The sequence below is a fragment of the Barbus barbus genome (genome assembly GCF_936440315.1).
Source record: "Barbus barbus genome assembly, chromosome: 8".
NCBI lineage: Eukaryota > Metazoa > Chordata > Actinopteri > Cypriniformes > Cyprinidae > Barbus > Barbus barbus.
Window position 1 is genome coordinate 33,950,001 of NC_136736.1, and position 18,420 is coordinate 33,968,420.

The 18,420-nt window shown below is 36.4% G+C and overlaps 1 protein-coding gene across 2 annotated transcripts; it reads right to left on the reverse strand.

The window, feature by feature from the left end:
- Positions 1-2,459: 2,459 nt before the first annotated feature.
- On the reverse strand, positions 2,460-17,920 carry LOC306874130 (calcipressin-1-like). 2 transcript variants are annotated; one of them, XM_079423915.1, is made up of 4 exons: positions 17,344-17,920; positions 6,751-6,924; positions 5,192-5,351; positions 2,460-4,485 (listed from the first exon to the last, which is right to left on the reverse strand). In XM_079423915.1, exons 1-4 carry the CDS (start codon positions 17,461-17,463, stop codon positions 4,313-4,315), a joined length of 627 nt encoding a protein of 208 aa, XP_079280041.1. In that variant the 5' UTR covers positions 17,464-17,920; the 3' UTR covers positions 2,460-4,312. The 2 variants fall into 2 exon arrangements, with proteins under 2 accessions (XP_079280041.1, XP_079280042.1); XM_079423916.1 differs by lacking the exon at positions 17,344-17,920 and adding an exon at positions 8,173-8,335.
- Positions 17,921-18,420: the final 500 nt, after the last annotated feature.

The following is an 18,420-nucleotide window of genomic DNA, read 5'->3' on the forward strand; positions in this document are numbered from 1 at the left end:
CAGCAATATGTGTTTTGTCAAGATTACAAAAAGTGTTTCTAAAACACAAGAGTCTATATATATGTTTTTATACCCCTAAAAGGGTGACGTATCCCCTGAGACACAAACATTTAGAGATTACAAAAACTGTAAGCATTTAATTCATAAAATTTGAATGTCAAGCTAATGATGAATAACCGCTTTTTAAACCGGTAAGTCCCCTCCAATGTGTAAATATGTGACCCTGGACCACAAAACCAATCATAAGGGTCAATTTTGATTTATTATTTCCGAAAGCTGAATTGATGTATGGTTTGTTATGATAGGACAATATTTGTCTGAGATACAACTATTTGAAAATCTGGAATCTGAGGGAGCAAAAAAAATCTAAATATTGAGAAAATCACCTTTAAAGTTGTCCAAATAAAGTTCTTGGCAATGCATATTACTAATCAAAAATGAAGTTTTGATATATTTACGGTAGGAAATTTACTAAATATCTTCATGGAACATGATCTTTACTTAATATTCTTATGATTTTTGGCATTAAAGAAAAATGTATAATTTTGAGCCATATAATGTATTGTTGGCTATTGCTACAAATATACCTGTGTTACTCATGACTGCTTTTGTGCTCCAGGGTCACATATGTGAACTAGATCATCTTTTATCAGAGGGCGAGTAGATCTCCCAGTTTTAAATGCTTCCTGTGAGCTAAACAGAGAATGTAGAAACAAGTCACCTCCTCTAAATATTCACGACAAACACCCCTTCAACATGAAACCACGAAATAAGGCCTACACTTCCACTGCTCTTCCTCACAGCTTCTCACATGTTTGTGTTGCAGGAGTGCTGTCAGCATGACGTGTGGATTCAGATTTTGAAGCGAAAGCCTGGACAACATGGACTGCTGCACAAGTCTTGCTTTTTATACACCGTTTTTATTTATTTTCTCTAAAGTTTGTAAATAAAAATGTTTTTATATCTATATCAATTTATGCTGTGGCTTCATAATTTGAATAGTTCAGTATTCATGAATCAGACCAAAACAAAACAGAAGTGTATAGTAAACCGGGTCTGAAAGACTTCATATGATTATATATGTACCTGTATTACATTAAGAGTTTCATGCATGAGCAGCAGGTGTCGCTGTACAGGAGTCTTGCTGGATAAAGCCACTGAGCTGCAGAGATGAAATATGAGCAGGACAAGGTTACATCGACCTGTTAACCAATACCTCATTGCTTTCTGGAAAAGAACCTGCTATAAATGACACTTAATGTAGATGAAACAGAGTTTGACACGCTTGAGGTTTGAAACCTGGATTTATGAACAATTTAAATTAATCCCACCAAAGAGGATATATATTTTTATGTAATGTAAATGAAATTCATTAATTTATGAATTATATATATATATATATATATATATATATATTTACCCACATTTTATATTTTACATTTCTTAATTTTTAGTTAAGCTCTACATATTATACATAGTTTTTAATTAACCTATTAACAATTAACATAAAATGTGACCCTGGACCACAAAACCAGTCATAAGTGTCAATTTTTCAAAATGAGATTTCTACATCATCTAAGAGCTGAATAAATAATCTTTCCATTGATGTCTGGTTTGTTATGATAGGACAATATTTGTCTGAGATACAACTATTTGAAAATCTGGAATCTGAGGGTGCAAAAAAATCTAAATATTGAGAAAATCTCCTTTAAAGTTGTTCAAATGAAGTTCTTAGCAATGCATATTACTAATCAAAAATGAAGTTTTGATATATTTACAGTAGGATATTTACTAAATATCTTCATGGAACATGATCTTTACTTATATTCCTAATGATTTTTGGCATAAAAGATGTATAATTTTGACCCATACAATGTATTTTTGGTAATTGCTACAAATATACCCCAGCGACTTATGACTGCTTTTGTGGCCCAGGGTCACATATATAGAATACTTACGTTAATACATGATGCAAAAATATTTATGCATTATATAATTTTTTCTTTGCTTTGGGGTGAATAGTTCTTGAATTCTGAGAGTATTTCAGTTTTCAGGAACATGCAAGCGCATCTAGAAGAAACTCTAGAAAGTTTAAAGCATCATAGCCTGATGTATTTTTCCGTCCTGATGTCATTCGAAAGCAATTTTAATTCTGAAGCAGATCATTGTTAAGCTGCTGATCCTGAATTATCAGGCAGAAAATGAGCAACAGCCAACAGAGCGATTCTGAATCTGATGTTCGGTTGATTCATATCAACACGTTTAAAGAGAATGCTTAAAAAACTATTTTTTAAAATCGAATCAACAATTGCATTGTGTTTTTGTGCATACTGCATTTGATTGGTCTTAGCTTTGCTTTGAGTCTTTACACCTTTGATAAATGATTACAAATTAAATGAATTTTCATCTTCTGTTAGTCAAAGACTGGTTCAAACGACATGAATAAACACTAGATTCAGTTCTTTGATCAAGATAGTTTTATTAAACGTAGGTTACTGCTTCCTCCATATTCTTGCTTTCTAACGAATAAGATTTTTGTTGTTGATAGAAATCCTCAAGCTTTTTCAAGATACTGGCTACATTCAAATACATCAAATATACACAGTATGTTATAGTTGCTTAAAATCACTGGCTGACAGCAGAACGTCTCCTACAGTAATGGAAAAGAGGACAACATCTCCAAAGACAGTAGAGCACAACAGAGCGGTTCATTGAACAAGAGCGCAACAGTGGACGTCTGCCAGAGAAATCACAATCATCTTCTCCATTCTGATCGATTAGGGCTGTTAAGAGATCATATGTGCTTCTGTGGGAGTTTATTATTATTCAGTTTCATTGCTGAATTCTGCAGCAGATGGAGAGATTCACCAATCAGAAAAGTCACTGTTAGTATGGAAATGGACATAAAACAGGTTAAAAGCTCACTCCCATAATGCACTGCATTTTAGCTTTTCTACTTCAAAATTTTGTGTTTAATATATATATATATATGAAATTTACTAGCAATTTCTGAGTGGAAATTCTTTCTACACCAATTTATTTATTAAATTTTGATACATGCATCCAATTATGTATAGTCAATATTTGTTTTAGTTTATACATACAGCCAATTATGTAACTGTAAAATGCTGCAATTAAAACAAATGATTATAAGTACATTTTATAAGAAAAACTTCTAAAATTACAGTAAAAAAATGAGACTTATTTGTTTTTCTACTTTAAAATTTCACATTGAATTCAGTTACTTGCTGTTTCTTTGTGCAATTTCTGAGTAATTTTTTTCTGAACTAAATTTGTTCAGTGTATAAATCATATGTTTTAATTTATTTATACTTACAGCCAACTATTTATATAACTTCTAATTTGTTTTCTTTTCAAATTTGTAAAATTAAACAGATGGTTGAGTATTTTACAAGAAGCTACCTTTTTTTTTTTTTTATACCAAATTTTAATTTAACATTTCATTTAACAAGTTACTTACTATTTCTTTGTAATTGTGAAATTTACTACGAATTTGTGAACTTTTTTTGTTTTTTTTCAAAGTATTGCCAATACTTTTATTTTATTTTTACATATGCCAATTATTTATAGTCAACATTTTATTTTATAAGTACACAATTTAGTACAAGTGTCTTTTTTTTTTAAATCCAATTTTCAAATACTTTTCTTCCATCAAATCAAATATTGTGACAGATGGAGAAAATGAACGGGAAAACGCTTGCGTTGCCAAGGCGGGAAAAGTCAGCGTTCGCAGTTGCGCTCGATATATAAAGACAAGTACTTCATGTTGTTGTCAGTTTAACACATTATAAGGCTCTATATTTAAAGTGCGTAATACTTGGAGGAGCTTGTGAAGAACTTCAGCAACAATAATAATGACTTTCAAAGACTATACGAGTGCTTAAACGTAGAGACGATACATGATAATGACGATGAGTACATGTTAGTGGCCCCGAACGATACACACTTCAGACACAATGTTCAGTTTGTTTGTGCTACACGAAAACTCCTTCAGATTTTACCGCCGCTTTTCTATCGGATTATTAAAATACACAGTTGTGACGTCAAGCAAATGATGACATTCGTAAGATGAGAGAAACTCTCCCAAGTCCTCAGAGTCCCTGACTCCATCAGAGATGGATGTAAATAAATGAAACGCGAGATATGAGGATGTAGACTCCCTCGCTAACTAGGAAGAGGATCTGATGCCCGCCAGCCTTCCCGGTGGCGAGGATGATGAACTGCGTGACCACATGCTTCCTAGTTATCCCAGTGTTGGTTGCGAAGATGAAACGGGCCCATAATTAGCCGCTCACTGGCTGACGGACGGGACGTAGTCTGGGCGGCGGGTCTGGATGATCTTGGGTCGCGTGCGTTTGCTGCCCTCTGCTGTCTCGTCTTCATCTTCGGAGCTGTCGTCCTCACAAACGTGTACGATCACACTGGGCGTGTTGGTGGTTCCAGTGTGGAGCTCGTATTGTTCTCCTATAAATACATTAAAACATTGCAAACATAAATTACTCCACTAACTAATAATGTATTGATACAGAACACAGTATTATTTGTAATGTTCTTGAACGTTTCTGTTCACCGGGGCTGCATTCATTTGATAAAAAAAACACAGTAAAAACTGTAATATTGTGAAATATTATTTCAATTTAAAATAAATGTTTTCTATTTGAATATATTTTAAAATGTAATTTATTTCTGTGATGTAAATCTGAATTTCCAGCATCAATCTTGAAAACAGTTATTAAACAAACATTGTTGTGGAAACCGTGATGCATTTTATTTTTCAGGATTCACAGATGAATAGAAAAGTTCAAAAGAACAGCATTTATTTGAGTTTGGGGTAAATATGATTTAAACAAACAAATAATACTTTTTTTCATCAAGGATGCATTAAATTGATATTGAAATTATATTTGACAATTTTTACTGTATTTTTGATCAATTAAACACCCTTGTTGAGCAGAAGAGGCTTCTTTCAATAACATCTTAATTATTCCAAACTTTTGATCAGTTGAATGGATCTTTGCTTAAAAATAATCAAAAAAGGTTTTCAAAAAAAAAATAAAAAAATCTTACTGACCCTTACTGACTGTACACACAGCATATGCTGTTGATACATATAGTTCAGCACTCATAAAGTCTCAAGGTATACCATGGAAATGAGGTAAATAGGTTGTACCTGGTCCTAGTTTAGACACAGCACGCAGCAGGTCATAGTTGATGAGGGGCTTAGCGTCCTGCGACTGTGCCCAGCCTACAGGGGGCGACGCTGGAGGAGAGATGAGGAACTGCTTCTCTGGTTTAGGAGGCTCAAGACGAGGACTGCCGATAAGTACTGACTGCACAGGAGAAAAGAAACCGAAACAGAGGAAATTTAAAAAGAGACAAAACATTTGCATTTATCCAAAGCGATTCACATTGCATTCAAGATATACATTTTACCAGTTCATGCATTCAGAAATGTAGCATTACTTGCTGTGAATGGGTGCCGTCAGAATGAACCCAAGCAGCTGATAAAAACATCACAATAATCCACACCACTCCAGTCCATCAGTTAACATCTGGAGATGTTTTTGTAAGATACAAATCCATTTTTGAGACATTTTTAACTAAAATACTAAAAGCCCATAATGCATAATAACGCTTCATCCAGTGAAAAAGTGGTCTGGTCTGAATCAGCAGTGAAATCTGCACAGATTAAGCACCGTTTACAAACCAAAACAGCTCTAAACAAACATGTGGCTGGATTTTGATGTGAGAGACAACAGAAAGATGGACTTTTTCACTGGAGGAAGCGTTATTATGGATTTTGATGGATTTGTTTCAGCTTTTGTCTTCTCCAGATGTTAATTGATGGACTGGAGTGGTGTCTCATTCTGACGGCACCCATTCACTACAGAGCATCCATTGGTGAGCAAGTGATGCAATTTCTCCAAACCTGATGAAGAAACAAACTCATCTTGGATTACCTGAGGGCGAGGGCATTTTCAGGTGAACTATCCCTTTAAGATGTAAGTAATGGTGTGTGATATGACCGTGGACGATTAAAATGTCTCCACAATCTGCTTTTGAAAAAATATTGTAGTATTGTGCTACGGCGTGCATCTGTCTCAATATACTGTACAACGCGACATACATTCACACACCTGAAGCACACACACTAAAGACTGTCAAACAGCGCATTATTACTGAACTAAGGTACGTCTTGTGTCTGATGGAGCTAATACTGTCAAAAACACACAAGGATTATATATAAACACAGTTGGTTATGTCTAAAGTTTAAGTAAACAAGTGAGGAAAAAAATTAATAAAATACTGAAATACTGTGGACCAGCAACTGTTTGGTTACCCACATTCGTTAGTGTTTTATTTTTATATTTGTTAATTCAGTTTCTTGAATGCTACTGATAAATACATCTACTGTACCTGAAAATAAAGCACTGTGTGTTTTATTTGCATATTATGTGTATTTGAAACTTTGTTCTTATTTTTAATGATTTTTATCTTTGGCCTAAATGTCTGCCATTGTTTTTTATTTTAGATTTTGTTACCTTGTAAGTCTTGGTTTTTATAATAGGGAAATTAGTTGGCTGTACGGCTCAGACAACTTGCAAAATAGTAAAACCAACACGACAAAGAATTGTGATAAAATCATGATATATTTGCCACATCGCCCACCCCTAGATGCAAGACCGTGAATCTAGTACCATGTATTACTTCTTTGTGAGGATTATTTACCTGAGCGAAATACAGACGCATCTCCTTTCCATTGAAGTCGCTCTTATGGAGTTTGACTCGAGCCTCGGCTGCCGCCAACGCATCGATGAAGTTGATCCGAACCCGTCTGAAGCTTTTGAAGAACTGGAATGACGTGCCGGGATCAAACGCACGGAACAAAGCCTCAAACTGCTCCTGATGATGCAATATAAGGAAAAACATGTCAAATAACTGGACTGAGATGAAACTATACAGTCACAATATAGAAAACAGCGCAATTTTATCCATGAAAACATTTTACAAGAGAGTTGCGAACATCATAGAAGGAATACAAACAACCAACAGGTCTCAATCATGAAATAGAGGAGAATGAAAATCATTTGTAAAACCATTCTTGCATAGATTGAACTGAATGTGTCATTTATAAAAGAATGGTTTTATAAACACAGAGAAAAAACAGCAAACCACCTTAGGCTGGTTAAAGCTGGTTTTCTTCAGCAGAGCTCTGCTGTAGCATGCAATAAATTCAACATTTATTAAAACTGCAACATTTCTGCCATCTCTAAAAATATAGGATTTCTTGCTAAACTACAGTAGTTTGTGGGTTTTCTTTTCCATGCATGCAACACACTTGGTGTGGTGTCTGTAATATATTTATTGTTTTTGAAAGAAGTCTCTTCTGCTCACAAAGGCTGCATTAATTTGATCAAAAATACAGTAAAATTGTGAAATATTACTACAACTTAAAGTGTTTTCTATGTGAATATCTGTTAAAATATCATTTATTTCTGTGATCAAATCTGTATTTTCAGCATCATTCCTCCAGTCTTCAGTGTCACATGATCTTCAGAAATCATTATAATATACTGATTTACTGCTCAACAAACATTTCTGATTATTATCAATGTTGAAAACAGTTGTCACAATATTTTTGTGAAAACCATGATGCATTTTATTTTTCGGGATACTTTGATGAATAGAAAGTTCGAACCATCTATTTGAAATAGAAATCTTTTGTAACATTATAAATGCCTTTACTGTCACGTGTCACCTTTGATCAATTTAATGCATCCTCGATGAAAGTTCCTTTAATACAGTTCCTTCCAAAAATATATCCTACCAACCCTAAACTCAAAAACACAAATCAACTGAATAAAACATGTAAACAAAGCATCTCTAATCCTTTAGTTTCAGATAGTCTCTATAGCAAACAAACACAGGAGAGCTGGAGAAGTAAGAACTGAAGATCAGCAGACTAACATGAGCAGATTAGTTAGTCCTAAGTAATGAAAGAAGCCAAAGAAGACCAAATGTAAAGACAAAAAAAAACAATGCAATGATTAGTTGCATGTAAATTAGCACCAGAACCTGAAAGAGAAATGCATCCGGATGACAGTAAACCCTGACTTGATCATCTCACTAACGATCAGTCTTACGTCTTACCCGAATCTGTGGCCGACTGAATATCTCATGGTCCACCGGTGTGGCCACCAGGCAGAAGTTATTGCACTTTGTAGTCTTAAGATGCATGATTCAGTTTTAGAAGAATAAGAGACTCTGTAACGAAGCGTGCGATCAGCAGTGCTGTGAGGTCACGGCTTTACTCGCAGGTTTATCTGCTGCTGCTTATAGTAGAGCTGTTGAGCACCGCCTCTCTCTCTCTCTCTTTACCTTCAGCCACTCCCTTCATTTCCCTCTCTCTCTCTCTTCATTGCTGACTAATCCTAACGAGGAACTGGAAACTCATGACATCATTCAGCTGTGGGCCGCAGTCCAACATCCTCATCGCTCCCTTCAGCATGTTTCCACAAGGCCTTGGCAATCCTATTGTCTCTCACTGCTCCATCTGTAATTTAAACACTTTCTAACATCATTTATTACCATTAATTGACAACGTGACATTTCACCTGTAACTTCCTGCCATAAAAGCAGGAACTATACCTGATACCAAAACTATTTCATAATAATCAGCAGAGGTGGATAGTAACAAATTTACTTGCGTTACTGTAATTGAGTAGCTTTTTTGTGTACTTCTACTTTTTAAAGTAATTTTTAAAATCTTTCATTTTACTGTTACACTGTAAAAAAATGCAACTGTACATTTTCCAGTTTATGAAACCTTTAGAGTAAAAAATGCTTTTTTTCTTGAAACTACATAAAAACCCTTGTCAGAACAACAAAATGACCACAAATGTTGTTCCAACTAGCCAAACCCAGTTGTCTGAACAAAGAATTTCATATTGTTGAAATGTTAAGGCTTTGTGAATTCCCACCATGCATTGCAGCATGAACAAATCATGCACTTACTGTTATAGGATTATTGTTTTGCTTAATTTTTTTGTTGTTGTTTTATCATTATTGTTAGTTATTTGTTGTACTGTGATGTAAAGAGCTCCTCTTTTTAACATTTGTTGATTGCCACCGTTCTTGAGGTTTGTGTGTCTAGTTTTGAGGCCTAGATTACGTTCATCCAATTTTGTCCATTTCCTGGATATATTAGTCTTACAAAGACAATGTTGTCTACTGATTAGACTAAATTATCCATTAAAGTTTGTCAGTCATAAACATCAATTCGATAGTGTGGTGACTTTTTACACATTCTTTTTTTTCTTCCAGGAAACAGAAAATAATAAATGACCTCCACTGCAGTAATTGTTGTTTCAGTTACTGTGACAAGAATTTTTCTATTAGCAAAATAAGACAATCCGCATTGCATGAACAAACAAATTTACATTGGCTCAAAAAAGTATCTTTACTGAGCAGAACTAAAAAAATATTGTTGAGAGAACTACAATTTATCCACAACCGTGCAGCTCTAGTTTGCACACAAACAACTCTTAATCGAGTCCAGTTTTTATGTAGACGGCTAATTTTTATTCATGGTGTTCAGCAGCAATTAAATGTTTTGCAAAAAGAGACACAAAATAAATACGTTTGATATCTAAATGTTTGACTTCATTTTTTTTAACCACATTGGAATTGAAAATGGGAATCGATAAGAATCGGAATCAAATTCAAATGATACCCAACCATAGTAAAAAGTGAAATTATTTCCTCATGAAATCAAAACATCAGGAACTATCACAAACAGATGCCATGCAACAAAACAATAAAACTAATCTGGAGAAGAGATCTCCAAAGAGAGCAAACAACACCACCCAGACCAAACTTATTTCCTTGTTCATTTACGACCCCCTTCTCTCACTCTTCTCCCCCAAAAGCAAGAATATCCATATACCACGTGTTATATCTTGTGAATCTGTTGTTTAGTTACAAGTAACCACACCATATATCATGAAAAACTGTGAAACTTATGGTTTTTGCAAGTGAATTACCATATAATTTACAGTAAAAGGCCATTCCCAGAAATACCTGCATGACATATCACATTTTATTTTTGCATTATTTTAATGCTTCTGTTTCTTTTTCTAATCAATAATGTACATTAGGGTGTTTTGTGTTACATTTTCAGTACATTTTAAGGTTAAAACGGATTTTGGTAGTTCAAGTAGACTTGATCTATTAACATTAAGTGCACGCTTTTCACCAATTAAAATCATTTTGATTCATACCAGTTTGCTAATGATTCATTCTGTGAACTGGTTCATTAAACTGAACTGACTGCTCACAAATCATTCATTGCTACAGCTTGTGAACAACTTATTTTGTGCAATATTTTAATACATTATCAAAAACTCCCTGCAATTTCTCTGTTCTCTATGACCGTGGGAACCATTTACACCAAATGGCAACAGAAAACAAGCTGACTGCTGTGAACTCACTCTTGTTTGTGTGTGTGAATGTGTTGATGGTAAAGACTGCATGCTTAGACAGTAACCTGTCTAAATATTACACCGATCAGCGGTTTGTGTGCTCGCTGTGGAAGAATGCCACATCTCTGACCCAATGGAAAAATGGAAATATGAAACCGAAATAAGGTGATGGAAAAAATGCAAAGAGAAGCAGAGAGTAGATGGGTATTATGCAAAGAGCAGCGGAGGTGAGACAGCAGATAGTTGTGCTGATATGTGAGCGGTGGTACACATAAGCCCTCAAATGATATTTATATCCAGCTGCACAGAAGAGCATGATGATGATGGAACACATAAGCCATTTACATATTATCTACAGTAGATCTATTAAAGTATACTGACATTTGAGCTACTTCAAATGGCAGGGATTTAAATGACATAATATTAAAGCAGTGGCAAATTGGTGCAAATTCTTTACAGCATATTCCGATTCCGTTTATAATACCTGTGCAATAATAATTCTCATGCATTTATTTGTCTTTAATGAACACTTCCTTACTATTTGTATTCATTATAACATTGACATTTTATTTAAACTGCACAGCAACCACCAGGTAACCTGAGTAACTGCATAGCAACACCCTAGCAACAACTCAGAACAACTTAGTAACAGAAACCCTCCAGAGCACCCTAGAAACCACATAGACAACTCCGAGCAACCAACCAGAACACCTGAGTAACTGCATAGCAATTCCCTTGCAACCACACAGAATACCACAGCAACACTTTAACAGCCACTCAAAAAACTTTAGCAACCATATAGCAACGTCCTAACAACGACCGGTCAGAACACCTTGGCAACCACACAGCAACCATCCAGAGCAACCTTGCAACTGCCTAGCAACCACCCAGAACACCCAAGCAACCATATAGCAAATCACACCAGCAACTGTTTAGAAACACTCTAGTAACCGGTCAGAACACCTTGGCAACCACACAGCAACCATCCAGAGCGATCTAGCAACTGCCTAGTAAACCACCCAGATCACTCTAGCAAGCATGTAGCAACACCCAAACAAACTCCTTGCAACTCCAGAACACCCTAGCAACTGTATAGCAACACTTAATTTACACAGTAAAGGTGGCACAGAAGCGCTTCTGAAGTGGCATTTAGGGGGCTTTATACAGATTACTGCTCGGTGCTGGCATTCATGCATTTATTTATACTGTAAAAAAAACTCTATAGGCTGCTTTGCTACTAGGGGCCTCAGAGCAGGCATCATTTAGTCTGGCTTTGCATTTTTCACTGAATTCTGAGCAGACATAGAGCAGCCTCAGCTCGACTGTGAAAGTCATTCATAATGTATACCCTCCATTATCCTGTATTAACTGTACTAAAGGCATAAATACATTATGTGTACTGTAGGTACATACTGTCCACTTCTAATGCATCAGCTTAAGAAGTATTACATGTCATCTACCCTGCGGCACACGCAGCCATAGTGTGACACAGCATCTGTGCATTAGCTTCAAACTCACTTCAAACACATAGTCACAGTTTCTGCTATGAAAGAACCCAGAATAACAGGAACAGACCAAAGCGCTCATGCATACGGGACAGAGTCAATCCCAGGACAAAAGCAGAGTCACATGTGCGCTCAGCCGTAATGCAGGACAGCTTCAACATTTCCCCATGCTGAATGGTACTGGTACAGTATTCTCAATTGCACTGCTCTTTAATAATGATTAAAATGAGGATTTGGGTGAGGTAGAGCGGTCAAACATCAGCCAGGCAGACATTACACTACAAACACAGAAACAGGTGAAGCTTTACCTTTCAAAACAAGCTGGTGGAATAAAGTGACCTGAAATGTCTAATACTTAACCATAACACATGCGAGGTCAGTACGATTTTTATAAAGCAAGGATGCATTAAATCGACGAGAAGTGATAGTGAAAACACTTAATGTTAAGATTTCTATTTCAAATAAATGCTCTTCTTTTGAACTTTCTATTCATCTGTGAATCCTGAATAATTAAATGTATCACTGTTTCCACAAAAATATTGGGCAGCACAACTGTTTTCAACATTGATAATAATCAGAAGTGTTTCTTGAGCAGCAAATCAGCATATTAAAATGATTTCTGAAGATCATATGACACTGGAGTAATGATGCGGAAAATACAGATTTGATCACAGAAATCAATTACATTTTAACACATTCACATAGAAAACAAAATTTCAAATTGTAATAATATTTCACAATTTTACTGTATTTTTTTTTATCAAATTAGTGCAGCTTTGGTGAGCAGAAGAGACTTGTTTCAAAAACATAAATAAACATACAGAGTCAATCTCAGTGTAGGTCTCTATAAACAAGGAATAGTTAACCTAAAAATGACATTTCTGACATCATTTGCTCATTACCATGTCATTCCAAACGTGATTATATTCTCCTCTGCAGAACACAAAATAACTACACCAAATGTGGCAATGTAATGCTCAAATTATTTAATTTTAGGGTGAATAAAGGCATAATCTGTATTCTGTTCATCACCACTTCAGAAGACTTACAGATTAATTTCACGCCATCTTTACATCCTTCTTTTGTGCTCTGGTGAATAGAGAAATTCATACGAGTTTGGAATAACAATGTTCATTTATGAATGAACTATCCTTTTAAGGGAAGACCTACAAGATACAGAATGACCATTCAGCGTGTGCTACGTACAAAAGAACAATCACAATATGGTTTTAATTTAATCAATTCAGGACATCATTTAAATGAATCACAATTTTGTCACTCATCTTCATAGAGAAAAATCATTCATTTCAGTATCAGAGATATTTAATAATGCCAAAATGAAAGTTAATATAAATAGAGAAATATAATAATCTTTCCATATAAAAACCGGAGATGAAAAAAAAAAATGACGACTTCACCTTTACATCAGATCTTATGGAAAAGCACAGTTTGTTTATTTATAATTTATTAAGCCTGACAGACACCTGGCCTTCTTAGCTAACACATTTTCCATAGTTTTTATGGGATAGTTTCAAATTCCACACTTAATCCAAGTTCTTGCTGAAAATAGACCTGTTTGGAAATGGCGACATTACATAATAAGCCTGATTTTAAACAATACCAGGATGAAAGTCATGCATGGCAGAGAAAAATAAATGTTTCATAAGTGGCTTCAAGAGATAAATATCAGCTAGGACAGCGAGCGACCTTTGACCTCAGTGACAGTGGGGGAAAAAAACGCAAAGCAACAAATGCTCTTCTTTTCCATGAGAGCAGCTGAGGTCAAGGATATTTCTAGGAGTCTGGTTCCTCACTGAACGTCCTTTTGTAGCAGTAAAGCAGGTGTGGAGCTAAAATAAGCCATGGCTTTGTGGAAGCTTCAAACACCCTTACCAAACAGAGACCCAGCGGGTCATAGTCATATTATTAGAATGGAAAATGAGGGAGAAGATGGAAAATGGACTGTGTTGGGTAAAGAATCACATCACTAAGAGAAGCACCAACTGAGATCTTGAGTCGAGCATCAGGAATACTACTGCTCAAACTTAGTATTAAACTTCAATCGATAATCATTGGTGCTATAGACCTAAATGATGCCTCAGGTCTCCTCTTGTTGAGAAAAAGTGTGCTGTTAGTTTTCCAATAAAACAGGTGAAGGTCAGGCCGAAGAGAAATTTAGCATTACATCACTTACTCTGCAGTGAATGGGTGCCGTCAGAATGAGAGTCCAAACAAGCTGCTAAAAACACAAGTAATCCACACAACTCCAGTCCATCAATTAACGTCTTGAGACGACAAAAGCTGCATGTTTGTAAGAAACAAATCCATCATTAAAGGGGACCTATTATGCAATTATGTGTGGCTGCAGTGTGTGAAAACAAGCAAACTAATAGAGCCTATAATGGTAAAAATCCACCCACTCATTTTTGTATAATCTATAAAAATCATAAACAGTCTCTCAGAACGAGCTGATTCTCCCTCTGTTCATGTCACAGAGGGGAAAAAGTCCTGCCCATTTGTGACGCTGCCCTATAAGCATAGACACAGGCCTGAGTGAGAAGCTGCGGTCCGCCTCGCCATTACTGATTACTTGCTGTAGCTGCTGGAGATATACAATGTCAGCGCCAAAGAGGCTTTTCAAGTGTTGTGTTTTGGGATGCACTAACCAACATCGGAGTCTCCATAGACTTCCTCCATCTGAGCCGCGGAGGACACTGTGGTTAATTTTGTGATAGCATGTCATGCACCATGAGAGCAGCTGTGTTATTATTTTTATTGTGCCGTGCTCCCTGTCTGTGTAATTCATAAACGCAAATTTATTATGCACAGTATAATCAGCTAACTGACTCTGAAGCACAGTATGTTTTCTGTAAAGATAACAGGCTTGTATTAATAGTGGAATGTTTTTGCAAAGGCTAGCACTACTAATGCAGAGCTTGAGCTCTTGAAGCTCCGCCCTCTTCTCCGGGAGCACCAGCTCATTTGCATTAAAGCAACATACTCAAATACAGAGCATTTTGGCTCATACCCTAAAAGTGGCAATTTTAACAAGCTATAAAAAAAAATATCTGTGGGGTGTTTTGAGCTAAAACTTCACATACACACTCTGGGGATATCAGAGACTTATTTTACATCTTGTAAAAAGGAGGATAATAGGTCCACTTTAAGATATTTTTAACTTCAAACCATCGCATCTCACTAAAAAACGAGTCCACAATAGCGTTTCCTCCAGTGAAAAAGTCCATCTCCTGTTGTCTCTCACATCAAAATCCAGCCACGTGTTTGTTAAAGGGGTCATCAGATGCAAAATTCACTTTACAAGTTGTTTGAACGTAAATGTGTGTTCACATCCATCCTATAATGATAAAAACCCACCCAGTGTTTTTTTTTTTAAATCCATATTTTAAAATCCCCTTTCTCAAATCAGGCTGTTCTGAGATTCCTGTCAGAATGATGTAGTTCTGTACAGGCCGCTCCCACGATAGTTGATTGACAAGGCCGTCTTACCTTAGACCCGCCCTGAGTGAGCTGGGAGCTGCCCGACTCCGGTGCAGGGGAAGACAAGATTAAGTCTCCGATTAAGTGATTGAGGCGTTTTCTTGTTGGATGTAATAATGAATATAGCATTCATCATTTACCTCTGAGCCGCTGAAGATGCAGAGGATTAACGTTACTTTCATTTTTGAAAGGAATGCGCCGATACCCGATCTACATAAATGCATCTATGATCGCACTAATCATTCATGATCCAGCTTTATCTACAGAAGAAGTGAGTGGGGTTTTTTTTTATTAATCTTTGCAAATCGCATTTCCTAATAATAAGCTAGTTAGCCAGTTTCGCGGCTGAAGTTTACAGTCTGCTCGTCACGGAAAAGAGGGGCGGGGTCAGCAGAGCTCATTAGCATTTAAAGCTACATGGACTATAACAGCGTGCTGTAAACAGAGCTGATTTTGACAAGGTAAAAAGGGTGTTTTTTACACTACCATTGAGAAATTTTAACCAAAGTATGTTACAGACTTTTCATTAAGACCCTAAAGAATCATATCAACTTGTGTAAAATGACCCCTTTAAGAGTTGTTTTGGGCTGTTTTGACTTATAAATGGTGCTTGTTCTGTGCAGGGTTCTCTCCTGATTCAGACCAGACCACTTTTTCACTGGAGGAAGTGTTATTATGGATCATGGTTTTAGCCCAGGGGTGGGGAACGTTGATCCTGGAGGGCCACTCTCCTGCAGAGTTTAGGTCCAACCCTGAAAAAAAAAAACCTAACTGCATCCTGAAGACCTCGATTAGCTGGTTCAGGTGTGTTTGGACTCTGCAAGGACAACGGCCCTCCAGGATCAATGTTCCCCTGCCCTGCCAGAAGCAATGGTTTGAAGTTAAAAACGTCTTAATGATGGATTTGTTTCTTACAAACACACAGCTTTTGGCTTCTGAAGACATCAGCTGATGGACTGGAGTGGTGTGGATTATTGTGATGTTTTTATCAGCTGTTTGGACTCTCATTCTGACGGCACCCATTCACTGCAGAGCATCCATTGCTGAGACACTGATGCAATGCTACATTTCTCCAAATCTGATGAAGAAACAAACTCATCTACATCTTTTCATTTTTGAGTGATCTATTACTTCAGGTAATTTCTTGTAAACCATTTTATAAACATTATACATGTAATTCAGATTCAACATAAAATGAATTCGGTGTGGCTCATACAGTGGCACAGACTGGCTCGTTTGGTTTGTTTAGTATTGAGGCAGATATGTATTATGAGGGAGCAAGGTTTACAAATACACTTGTGATGCCTGCCTTGACACCTAAAGCTTTTCAGCGTTTTAACATTTCTGCAGGACATGGATTTGTTCAAATGAATGTAGAATACAAGTGTGCACCCTTAAAATAAACTACTGTGGTATTGTCCAAAAAAAAAAAATGCATTTCCAAAATACCATAGTTGTACCATAGTACAATGTCCAAGAGAACAGGGTAGTGTCGTGGCACTTTTTGGTGCATTTTAGTAAAAGAAGGTACAAAACACATCACATTCCCAAAGTACAATGTCCAAAAACATGGCAGTACCATGTCCAAGAAAGCAAGGTGCATGAAAAAACACAAATGGTAAGCAAGGTGCAAGATGACACAAATAAAAAGCATTTTGTTTGTGCGATGCTCATGTTCTACAAGCCTCACTCCAGTACATGAATTGTGATTGGTAAAGAACAACAATGTAGTTCTTGTCCTATATGGCTTTGATGAAAACACTTCCGCGAGATCAGGTCTCACTGTCGCGGTAAAGCGGGTAATAATCGGGGTAAAAGCAGAGCGAAAGCACGCCTACCTTTAACTGCTGCTCATTAAAAACCTCTTCGGGCACTTTACACGCGATGAGCGCGTTGGGTTGGTTGTTGAACTGGACTTCAGAAGTCGCCGCCCCTCCGCCGCTCTCTGACTGCTGCATGGCAACAAATGTAACCGCGGCGTTCGGTGCCTTTGATCTCAACTGCGGTGTCTTTGATCTCAAACGTTTCGGCGCTCAGCTCATGGCGTCATGCTCTGCTTTCTACCTCCTGCAAAAGCAGCGTCTCCAAACCCTCAAGCTGGCACACGCTACTGTTCAAGCTATGCTAGTGCACATGAAATGTGCTGCATAGTGCTACTAGCAAACCGTGATGTATTCCTGAAACGAAAATGACGTCTACACTTGCGACAGACTGCACTGGGGGTCAACAGCTGATATGACGTCATGGTTTCCGCTTACGCACGAGCGCTGTGCATGAAGCATTGGTTGATGTAAGTATTCGTTGTGAAAATGATATCGATTGTTCAAAATGTAACAAAAAGCGCAGGACTCGCCGGAAAACATGGTTAGGTTTGTGTAAAGTGTAGAGTGCATGTATTTTAAATGTGATTAAGGCAGAGATTATCACTGATAAACGCTCTTTTAGTGCCCTCTTTTGGTCAGATGTGTAATGCACATGATAAAGCTCATTAAATGCACTGCTATCTATCTTTATGAAAAAGAAGCACACTTTAGCATACTTTTAAGAATATAGTATATTCTATATAGAATATAATATAAAAAAAGACTATACTTATTTGCAAACTAAATGGTATGTTTTTGGACACTTTTTAAAGCACAACAAAATAGTTAAATGTAATGAATTAAAATGTACTATAAAATAAAATGTAATAAAAATACATTTTAAATAATAAAAATACATTTAAAAATAAAAATAGAAATTTCAGTAAAGCAAAGTTGCTCTGACAAATGCTTGTTTGAAATTTTTGAAAAAAGAGTTCAGAAAGTATATATACATTCTATCTATCTATCTATCTATCTATCTATCTATCTGTCTGTCTGTCTGTCTGTCTGTCTGTCTGTCTGTCTGTCTGTCTATCTATCTATCTATTTATT